At 35.0% G+C, this 11,311-nt stretch overlaps 2 protein-coding genes and 1 non-coding gene across 4 annotated transcripts; 2 read left to right on the top strand and 1 right to left on the bottom strand.

The window, feature by feature from the left end:
- The first annotated feature begins 2,533 nt into the window (after positions 1-2,533).
- LOC111471203 (enolase-like) lies at positions 2,534-5,808 on the top strand. Its single transcript, XM_023116908.1, has 15 exons — positions 2,534-2,692; positions 2,971-3,034; positions 3,190-3,254; positions 3,368-3,415; positions 3,517-3,603; positions 3,684-3,764; positions 3,896-3,997; positions 4,073-4,153; positions 4,249-4,323; positions 4,418-4,480; positions 4,572-4,649; positions 4,751-4,945; positions 5,045-5,184; positions 5,267-5,318; positions 5,415-5,808. The coding sequence occupies exons 1-15, from the start codon at positions 2,627-2,629 to the stop codon at positions 5,550-5,552; spliced, it is 1,335 nt and encodes a 444-aa protein (XP_022972676.1). The 5' UTR covers positions 2,534-2,626; the 3' UTR covers positions 5,553-5,808.
- An 891-nt stretch (positions 5,809-6,699) lies between these two features.
- TRNAL-UAA lies at positions 6,700-6,782 on the bottom strand. The gene has a single exon. It is a non-coding gene; the product is annotated as a tRNA-Leu (tRNA).
- Positions 6,783-6,869: 87 nt separating this feature from the next.
- Positions 6,870-9,802, top strand: LOC111471220 (splicing factor U2af small subunit B-like). Of its 2 annotated transcripts, none has more exons than XM_023116928.1 (6): positions 6,870-7,146; positions 7,243-7,329; positions 7,411-7,492; positions 8,101-8,227; positions 8,324-8,770; positions 9,558-9,802. In XM_023116928.1, the coding sequence occupies exons 1-5, from the start codon at positions 6,910-6,912 to the stop codon at positions 8,724-8,726; spliced, it is 936 nt and encodes a 311-aa protein (XP_022972696.1). In that variant the 5' UTR covers positions 6,870-6,909; the 3' UTR covers positions 8,727-8,770; positions 9,558-9,802. The 2 variants fall into 2 exon arrangements, with proteins under 2 accessions (XP_022972696.1, XP_022972694.1); XM_023116926.1 differs by having other exon boundaries at positions 6,871-7,146; positions 8,886-9,802.
- The last annotated feature ends 1,509 nt before the right edge of the window (positions 9,803-11,311 follow it).

Raw genomic sequence — 11,311 nt, 5'->3', positions numbered from 1 at the left:
CGCCGAATTTTCGATCTCTTGACTAGCTTGTTCTACTACGTTTCAGCTCTTGATTCCTTCATAGAACTTGTGGGTAATATTGTTTAAAAACTATAGGAATAAGTTTAAGGAGGAATGGTAGAGAATTTCTCTCGAATTTGGAAGAAACTCAAGAGTAGAAGACCCACAAACTAAACGCTCATAACTCTCGAATGTGTGCTCGACCTTGCTAGAGTCTTGTTCCATATTGTTGCCCCTACTTTAGACTTTATAGGCAGAGCTTAAACAGACATTGAAAGCTCCAGAATCGTCGTGAATTGACGGTTGGATTTTCTAGAAAATCCGCCGGAAATATCTACTCCAATTAGAGCCTCACCGACTTTTGTTTTGCATAATAGCCATTGGATGTGATGATCTGTTTATCTTCTAGATCATATCCAATTTTGGGGAAGATCCAATTGCTGATATTTGAGTTTCGAGAGATTTTGCTCAGATTGCCACGGTAGAAGCTCTGATTCTGATCAGAGTGCCATTTTCGTAATTATTCGTTCTTCCAAGGGTATTTTGATAATTTGCGAATAATCTATAATTTTTCTAAATATTCTTCCTCCATTGTTGTTCATTTTTTCCTTTCTCCCGCATTTGAAATTCCTTCTAGATAAGTAATTAAAAAGGTGGGAAGATCCTTGATAATTGGGAAAAGACATTTTTGCCCTTTTTACTTACTTTCTCTTTCCAATCATTTTAACCTTACTTGTTAGGGTATAAGAATGACTTGTTTGAGATCCTCATTCTTTGCTTAATCTTTTAATTTCTTCCCTTTGATCCTTTGTATCTTACATGAGCGCCTTATTCTTGTTGGATCTAATTCCCTTCATTTAAGGGTATTACAGTGTATTTAAAAACGTCCACGAGCCTAGGATAGTGTATTTTTACGTCTATTTAAATACGTTTAATTTACAGTGTATTTAAATAGTTTCAATATTTGAAAACCGTTGACCTTAAATGAGAAATTTCAAGAGTTGTATATTTTACTACCATAATTATTCGGGTGTAAATGTAACTCTAAAGTAAATAAGAGTCTTGAGTCCATTAAAAAAAGCACGGTAACTCTAGATTAGGATCATAATCATCTAAAAATAAATGAAACATGTTTTTTTTTTTTGTTATAATTTGAACAACATTTTCTTCACATTTTTCTTAAAGTTTATATTACATAATTAATGCTGGTTCGTATCATTCTCACTTCTTCAAGAGAATTCGTCTGGTAACATTATAATAAATTTAATAATATTTCATAAACAAAAATATAAATAACGTTGTACATAATTTATAAAACCTCAAAATTTAATATTACATCTTAATATTTCACATTTAAAATAAATAGAAGTATACATAATAAATTAGTTATGTCTATATGTATATATAAAAAGTGAATGAGGTAGAGTGAGACGGTGTAGTGGATGAGAACAAAGAATATAATCCCGATCTCGTTAAACTAATGAAGAGAAATATTTTCTCACACTCTTTCATTTCGACCCGTGTTTATATGGTTAGCTCATAAATTTAACTCCGTTTTAAATTTAATAATATGAAAGCTAATTTGAATTTATGGATAAATTAATTAAGGAAGCTTCATACGAATTCATTCTTCAAGCAAATAATATTATACTATTTATAATTATTATTATTTGATTCTTCAATAATTCCATTTTTATATAACTGGGATTAGTTTTTTCATAAATTAATAAAACAAAATTTGAAAAAATTAATATTTTTACAATAATAAAGTATTAAAGATTTTTATAAAAAAAATTAAATATAAGAGTTTAAAAAAAAAAAAAAAAAAGAGTTAGTATTAATTATTTTTTAAAAAGAAAGGTGGCTGTTTTTACCAGGTGATTGGCGGCGAGTTTTATGCACCAAAGTTGGCAGTTTTGTGGACCTCGTGTGCGCCGGTGGCCCGTAGTTTTGGTCGCCCATTGAATCCAACCGGTTCCGATTCTCCATTGGCTGAGCGTTAGGTTTTAGTAGCAACGGCCAGTTATTAAGCTTTCAACGGCCATTGGGTGTCATCATCATTCACGCTTCTTTTGAATTTTTTAATTTCAATTTATTTTTTTAAACAAATATATATTACATGAATATTCTTTTTTTTTTTTTTACTTACAATGTTGAATAGAAAGTCCGCTGACATTAAATCAATTTAAAATATAATATTGTAATTTTCTTGATTAAAAATTTGGAATATTCCAATAAAATGCTTCTTTATTGAATAAAGTCAATTATAATATTATTTAATAAAAATGTAATTTAATATTTGATGCTCAAAAGGCAGGCGTGGATGCTCTTGTCACTTTTTTTAATTGCTCGTCTCTATTAATTTAATATATTTTTTAATTTTTAAAATATTTAATTTAATATAATTTTTAAAATGGATTAAAATATTTCTGTGGCCTAAATCAACGGAGCGGATGCATTATCACCGGTTATGAAACCTAATTCGAATCCAACGGCTGAGATTGTTCTAAGCAACTACTAATACGAGGCGTCTGTACGTTCCCAGAAACACAATCAATTACAACTCTCTCCACTGTTCTCCTTCTGCTCTCCATTTCCTTAGATCTAATTTTGAATTTTTTCGCTGATGGCTACAATCCAATCCGTCAAGGCAAGGCAGATCTTCGACAGCCGTGGAAATCCCACCGTCGAGGTTCTTATCTCTATCCCTTTCTACTTCAAATCGTTGATCTGTCTTCTTTACTGTCATGTTTTATCATCCTTCTCGATTTTCAAGGTTATCGATTTGAATTGCTCAAATCGACTGGTGGATTTGTTAGATATAGATCGATCGGGGTGCAATGGTTGTTGATTTTGTGGTTGATTGTGAATAGATTAATATTTTTTCTTTGAAGATGATGTACTATTTCTATTTTTAAGATCGATCTCAGGTTTAGATTGTTGAATTCTTATTTTGTGATATCGTTTTAGGTTGATATTGTGTTGTCTGATGGAACCTTGGCTAGAGCAGCTGTTCCGAGTGGTGCATCTACTGGTATGATGTTGTTTTTCTCCTCCCTGTTTGTCTGTGGTCTGTTTACATTGTTCATTTCTGTTTGGGTTCTTCTTAGGGAAAGCTCTGCGATCTAACGATCTCTTGATTTAGAGTCAGATTTTATACCTAATCCTTTTGTTTCTCAAATTTCGAAGGTATTTACGAGGCACTTGAGTTGAGGGATGGAGGATCTGACTACCTGGGGAAGGGTGTGTCAAAGGTAATGATTCAACAGTTTTCGTCATTGCATGGCTTATATTTTCTTAGATTTAATTGCTAGGAATGCTCGTGTCTGTGTATTTCACGTCACCCTTTACTTGTATGCTTTTGTAGGCTGTTGAGAATGTCAATGCCATTATCGCCCCTGCTTTGATTGGAAAGGTTCGTTGATTAGCTATTCTCTTGATTTGTTGTTGCATTTTTAATATCGTACATATCCGTGTTCAATATATTGACGGAAGTGTTTTCAAATTTCTCTTCAGGACCCAACTGAGCAAGCCCAGATTGACAACTTCATGGTTCAACAACTCGATGGAACTGTTAACGAGTGGGGATGGTGCAAGCAAAAGGTATTGGTTAGCTTTCCTTTGTCATTATATTTTGAAAATTCGGAGTTGATATTATAAATGACGTACATTTCAATTTCCAGCTTGGAGCCAATGCAATACTTGCAGTGTCACTTGCTGTTTGCAAAGCTGGTGCTAGCGTGAAGAAAATTCCTCTTTACAAGGTATTTTCTTTTGAAGGGATTAGAATGTCAATGTCTAGAAGCTTGATGATGCATATATTTTATTAAATCACCGAAGGGATGTGAATATCAAATGATTTCAATTTTCATATACTTGTTTATTTTTTATGCAGCACATCGCCAATCTTGCTGGTAACAAGAACTTGGTTCTTCCCGTTCCTGCATTCAATGTCATCAATGGTGGATCACATGCAGGAAACAAGCTGGCAATGCAGGCATGCATCTGGACTTTTTCTGATCCATTTATTTGTTGGCATATCTAGACTGTCTCTAACATACCTTGTCTTCAGGAGTTCATGATTCTACCGATTGGAGCTTCTTCATTCAAAGAAGCCATGAAGATGGGTGTTGAAGTTTACCACAATTTGAAGGTTGGTTATAGTTTTTGTCATAAATAACATTTCAAATGCATGCAATGCTGTTAGTTTCTAGTTCAATACCCTGAGCTTTATGTGAAAAATTGCAGTCTGTCATCAAGAAGAAGTATGGACAGGATGCAACGAATGTTGGTGATGAAGGTGGTTTCGCCCCTAACATCCAGGTGCTTCATTCGTTTAATTTTATTTTTCCATCTCATTTTGGTATACGGTTATTCATTTCCTTTCATTTACATCTTTGCATGTCATATTCACCAGGAGAACAAGGAAGGTCTTGAATTGCTTAAAACTGCAATTGCCAAAGCTGGTTACACTAGCCAGGTTAGTTTTAAACACGTTCAATGTTCTTGCTGATCTATCATATCCATTAACGGCGGGAGAGTTAAAAAGAACTTTTCTCTTATTATGTTAGGTTGTTATTGGAATGGATGTTGCCGCATCTGAATTTTATGGATCAGACAAGACCTATGATTTGAACTTCAAAGCCGAGGTAGGTTAATTAAGTCAAGAATGTCTACATTAATCACCATAGCCGTGGACAATTTGCAATGAACAATCTCAATTTATTAACTTGTGATTGTATTGGTGCAGAACAATGATGGCTCACAGAAGATCTCAGGAGATGCTCTTAAGGATCTGTACAAGTCTTTTGCCTCTGAATATCCTATTGTGTCTATAGAAGACCCATTCGACCAAGATGACTGGGAGCACTATGCAAAGATGACCAGCGAAATTGGAGAAAAGGTTCAAATTGTGGGAGATGATCTCTTGGTTACCAACCCCAAGGTAAGAATGGCTTTTATTTGGTTCAGGGGAACATATAACTATTATTGCATATTGAGATTCTTCAAACCCTTTTTAACTTCTGTTTTCCCATTCTCATAGAGGGTGGAGAAGGCCATCAAGGAAAAAACTTGCAATGCTCTTCTTCTAAAGGTCAACCAAATTGGATCCGTCACTGAGAGTATTGAGGCCGTGAAGATGTCAAAACGTGCTGGTTGGGGAGTGATGGCCAGCCACCGAAGGTTTGGAAATTCAGCATTTTTGGTTCTGTAGAGATATGTTTTTTATTCTTTTCTAATAGAACTGAGTTTTACTTGGTTGCAGTGGAGAGACCGAGGACACTTTCATTGCTGATCTCTCTGTTGGTTTGGCCACGGTACGTGTTGTTTCATTCTTCAACATCTTAATATCGGATCTCTGTAGAGGCATTATTTTCATTAATTGATTGAATTTTGGCTACTTTTGTGTTCAGGGTCAAATCAAAACTGGAGCTCCTTGCCGATCGGAACGTCTTGCTAAATACAACCAGCTGTTGCGTATTGAAGAGGAACTTGGCTCAGCTGCAGTGTATGCTGGAGCCAACTTCCGCAAGCCCGTTGAGCCCTACTAGATGAAGCTGGAAAGTGTTGGGAGAATGGATGGGTAGTTGTTTTGTGGAACTCAGATAATCCCAATTTTTACCTTAATAAGTTCAGAAGAGTTTTGTTCTGAGAGGTTGAACAATAGTGTGTTCCGAGAAGTTTCTTTTTTTTTTTTCCCCCTTTGTCTAGTAAGACATGATGCGTCATGTTGTAGTTGCGGATTATCCAGCTATGATTTTAAATGGATGAGTTCCTTTTAAAGCTTGTTCGACGTGCTTTTCTCAATTGCCTCGTTCTCTCCCTTTTATCTCTTGCGGCATTACCAAACATCATATTTTAAGTACTTCTCACAAACATTTTTTGGAACAGCCCCATGGGTTGTTAGGTGCAATCTTATGTGGCATTTGTTCTTATCTTAATAAACAATTCGGCAAACAATTAGGCAAAACGAGATTAGTGTTTGTAGAAAATTGAGTGATTGAAATGTTTGGGGGTGAAAACAGTTAAAAAAAAAAAAAGGACGTTGTGAACTAAAATTTCAACTTCATTAGCTAATAACAAATTAGATAGCATATAATTTAGATATGATTTTTGTGAATGGTAATACACACTTTTGGACACTTTTGGACACTAACATGAAAACCACATAAAAGGAGTTTGGAAGGGACATGCGACTATAGACAATACGTTCTGAACAAGCATATGTTATGAACAAGCATATAATTGAACACATTCTGAACAAGCATAAGCATATAATTGAACACGTTCTGAATCCTTGCAATCATTTTGGGACAGGCATACAAATGTCTGATGTGCAATCATAGGCTTTGGGACAGGACATACTCAATATGCTTTGAGACAAGTATGATCGCAGCAAGCCCAAATAAGTTTTAAAACTGAAAATTGGTTTGACTAAAAAAAGCAGCCTTTACAAGGCAAGCATACATGAGTCTGTTGCTGACTGATGGGCATATGAGGTCATTTGGATGCTAATAAAAAATTGATATGTTTTAAAATTGTAAACTAATGTAATTTAACTTTACAAAAATATTTAAATAATGTAAATCCAGTATCAATAGAATCAAACAAATCTAATGCAATATTTTGTAAAAATTAAAAAAAAAAAAAAAAAAGAGGTTTCTCTATGTCTTGGTTTAAAACTATACTAACAAAATTTGCAGGCTGTGGGGTTCGAACCCACGCGCACTTATGTGCAGAAGATCTTAAGTCTTCCCCCTTAACCACTCGGGCAAACCTGCGAATTGATTGTTGTTATTCGTGTTTTATATTTAATTATAGATTATTTTTTTAAAAAACCTAATCATTAAAACCACATCAGAGAGAAGAGGAAGAAGCAGAACTCTGCCGGTCTCGAGAAAAAGAAAAATGGCGGAACACTTGGCTTCAATTTTCGGAACGGAGAAGGATAGGGTTAACTGCCCCTTCTACTTCAAGATTGGAGCCTGCCGACATGGAGATCGCTGCTCCCGGCTTCACACTAAGCCCAGCATCAGCCCTACACTTCTTCTCTCTAACATGTATCAGAGACCTGATATGATCACCCCCGGCGTTGACCCTCAGGGCCAATCCCTTGATCCTCGCAAGGTCCAAGACCACTTCGAGGTTTCTACTCCCCCTTCATTCTCGCCCTTTCCTTGATTTTACATTTATTTCTTGGATTTTAAACCTTTTCTTTCCTTTTTCGCGTCTGGGATGCAGGACTTTTACGAAGATCTGTTCGAGGAGCTGAGCAAATACGGAGATCTTGAAAGCTTAAATATTTGTGATAATTTGGCTGACCATATGGTGTGTTTACATTTATCTTTTAAATTGAAGCTATATTGGGTCCTGTGTAGTAGACTGGTTTGATTTGAATTCCGTCGACAGGTGGGCAATGTTTATGTTCAGTTTAGAGAAGAAGAACAAGCTGCTAATGCGCTTCATAATCTTAATGGACGTTTCTATGCAGGTTTTATGTCTTTTCCCTGCTGAATTTCTTTAATGAAGGAACCAATCTTGTGGATGCTATATGAGTACTCTTGTATTAGCTTAGTGTCATGAACATTCCTCAGTACGATAAATGCAAAATCGTTCTTTTTAAGTTATTCTAATGTAGATTTAGTGAAATTTAGTTTGGATTCCTGGTTCAAATAAAGGATTTATCTCTTATATATATATTTTTATCATATTTCTTGGCACATCACTAGTCTAACTTTTACTAGAGGAAAATAATAGTTTCTAAAACACCATATATATCGGTGGTTGGTCGATTCAATGCTGATAATGTAGTCATGTGTTTAAGAGCTCGATTCTATTACATGATTTTCATTTTTGGATGTCAATAATGTCCTGAAGTTGGCTTGCAACTTTGGAGGTTTGATGGAGTTTTCCCAAATATGAAGTTTGGGATATTCGTGGGTTTCTGTTATTGTATCGTTGTCATTAAAATTTAGACTGCAGATATCCACTTTGTCAGTGCTTGCTACGCACTCTTCATTTTTATTTATTTAGTTTTCTTTTGTGCCCATGAAGTCTTGATTTGTAGTTACTTGGTCTTATTTGTGAAACTTGTAACAGGGCGACCCATAATTGTTGACTTCTCTCCGGTGACGGATTTCCGAGAAGCTACTTGTAGGCAATATGAGGAAAATGTATGTAATCGTGGTGGCTATTGTAACTTTATGCATCTGAAAAAGATTAGCAGGTAATATTGTCATCACAATTCCCTTGTTTCTCTGAAGAGGAATTGGTTACCTAATGATCCTTATGCTCTTTGTTGTAATTTTCCATGTGCTTTTAGAGAGTTGAGAAGGCATTTATTTGGGAGGAACAGGCGCAGGCATAGTAGAAGCCGAAGTCAAAGCCAAAGCCCCCATAGACATCATGGATATGATGAGCGTCCACATGGTGGTCGTGAACGTGGATCTAGTAGAAGAGATGGAGACAAGGACCCTCGGTACCATGATAGAAGCAGGAGGCCTAGAAGCCGTAGCCCTAGGCATAGAGGGGGACGGAGTAGGAGCCCCGGAGGGAGGAGGAATAGAAGTCCTGGTAGGGAAAGTAGCATTGAGAGAAGGGCTAAGATCGAACAGTGGAACAGGGACAGGGAAAAGGCAGACAATGGGAGTGGTCATCAGGATGATGGTGGAAGCAATGACCTTGTACAAAATGAAGATGAATTCGATCCTTCTAAGCAGTACTAGAGAACATGATGGATGCTGTTGCTTGCCTGAAAGAGACATTACTGGTTTGGCTCCTTCCTTTTCTTGGTTCAATTTAGGGGCCATAGTAGAATCCTTTCCCCTTTATCAAACAGCCCATTTTCTAAAAGAAGTAGCTCACTGCCCATTTCCACTGTGCAGGTGGAGGACAGGTTCCCTGTCACGTGTTATTGAATGTGAATTTTCCAGTTTTGTTAACCTCGTCTCCGTCGCCTTAGAAACGAATAAATAGGATAGAAATACTTGTTAGTGAGTAATGTCGAGGAAAATTCTACTATATTTCAAACCATCGTTAAATTGATCACAGCTACCCCTATCCATCGTTCTTTTTGTCGTTCCTTCGCTATAAACTCTACCCACGTACACCTTAGTCGCAAGTCCTTCATGTTTATGGGAATCAAGGGATCAAACAAAACCTGATATCATAAGTAGAATGTGTGCTTGTAGTGCTTAGCCTGCATAGGTCTTGAGAAAAGACTAAAGAGGAAGGACAAAATTTTAGGATCAGTCATGTTTGCTGATGATTACCACTTTCTTATGAAATAATGGTTAATACATATTCTGTCCCTCAAAATTTGACCTGTGATGTGCTGTTCCCAACTAGTATTTTACATAAACTTTCAACTTGTAGATATATTCATCATACTTAAAGCCGAAGTAGAGATCGTCATCGGTCTTTGAATGTTATTGACCCCCGTTCTGTATATTGATTTTTTAAAATCGTTCTTACATACGCTGCGAGTTTTGCAGGTTCAGGATTTCCTGCTTGCCCAAATACTTCTTAGGCAGCTTACCATGGTATTCATAATACAGGTTTGGCTGTTATCTCTGGAGGATTTGCAGGATCCGGTGAGATGTTTGGTTGGAAACATGAAGAAGGAAGCTTCTTCTTTAATCTTCTGTAGTGCTGAAAAATGATCACTAATCCATAATCAACAAACAAGTAAGTTCAAGGTTTTGTGTAGTGGTGCTTTCTTGCTTTGAATTCTGTTGTATTTCGGATATTGTATTGACGTTTTCAGAAATGAATAATAATTCTATGGAGATGTCATTTTTGATTGTGTATTGTGATGAGTACTAATGTTTCATTTTGACTGGGAATATCTCTGATTCTTAATCATCCACCGTTGTAGTGGCTATATACACTGCGACAACTGATACCAATGGCATATGATCGCCATTACTGGATTATTATAGATTTCATCGATAAATGTAACCACATTTATTAATGATAAGCGTCTTCACTAATATATCACTATTTCATGTTTTATCATCGATAAATTGATATCATTGATTCATGTTTAGGGTCGATAAAATGATAGATGAAAATACACGGTAACTGTCCAAGTAGACATGTTGTAATAGTTTAAGTAGATATGTTGTAACAGTTCAAACCAACCGTTAGTAGATATTGTCTTCTTTGGGTTTTCCCTTTCGAACTTTTTCTAATATATCACTTATTCGTGTTTAATGTACTATTATGTTAATCGATAAGTTCTTTATTTTGGATCAGGATTCTTTTATCATAACATGGTTACATTTATTGATGATAAACGTCTTCTAACTAATATATCAATTTTCATGTTTATCATTGATAAATTGATAGATGAAAATACGCGATAGACATGTTGTAGTCCAAGTAGACATGTAATAGTCTAAGTAGATATGTTGCAACAGTTCAAACCCACTCTTAATCGATATTTTCCTTTCTAGGTTTTCCCTACCTTTCTCGGTAACAACCTAAGCTAACCATTAGCAAATAGCAAATATTGTTCTTTTTGAATTTTTTTCTTTTGGGCTTCCTTTCAAAGTTTTTAAAACCCATATGTTGGGAAGATGTTTCATTCTCTTCTCAATCAATGTGGGATTTCATAGGGAGATGTTTTCACACTCTTATAAAGAATGTTTCGTTCTTCTCTCGATCAATGTGAGATTTCACACACGTTGAATTGGGACAATCTTTTTAACTTTTTAAATTTTTTTTTCAATTTTCTATTATTTAATCCAAATGGTTACGTATGCAATTTGTTCGAGAAAATAGTCAATAAGTAAACATGTTTAAAGTTGAGATTGGAATCTTTGTTCTCTAAATTTAATTATGTACTGAAAAAAAAAAAACATTATTAATGACAACAAATGTGGAGCTGCCAGATGTCAAAAAAGCGTTCTCTTGTAAAACTCAACTCCCACCCCCAATTACCAACCTGATATAATATCTGATTGGAGTTAAAAGGGATCAATAAAAAATTTGAATTTTTGATCTTTTAATTTATCGAATTTTTTATTTTTAATTATCGTATTTATTTTTATTATTTAAATTGGTAAATAAACTCGATCATATTAAATTTATTACTAATTATTTGTTGATCCGCTCTAAAAAAATATATATATATAAAAAGAAATTAGAGTGGAATGAAATAAAATTGTGAGTAAAACAATATTTAAAATTTAAAGAAAATGAGATTAAAATTCTAAAATTGAAGGAAAGGTACAACGGTGACACCTTTTCCCATGCAAATATTATTTTACAACAAACGTGCAATCCAATTATCCAATTATCCAAATTT

This window comes from Cucurbita maxima, unplaced genomic scaffold (assembly GCF_002738345.1).
Source record: "Cucurbita maxima cultivar Rimu unplaced genomic scaffold, Cmax_1.0 Cma_Scf00049, whole genome shotgun sequence".
Taxonomy (NCBI): Eukaryota; Viridiplantae; Streptophyta; class Magnoliopsida; order Cucurbitales; family Cucurbitaceae; genus Cucurbita; species Cucurbita maxima.
Note: the sequence above shows the minus strand (reverse complement) of the source record. Positions and strands in the feature narration are given on the sequence as shown.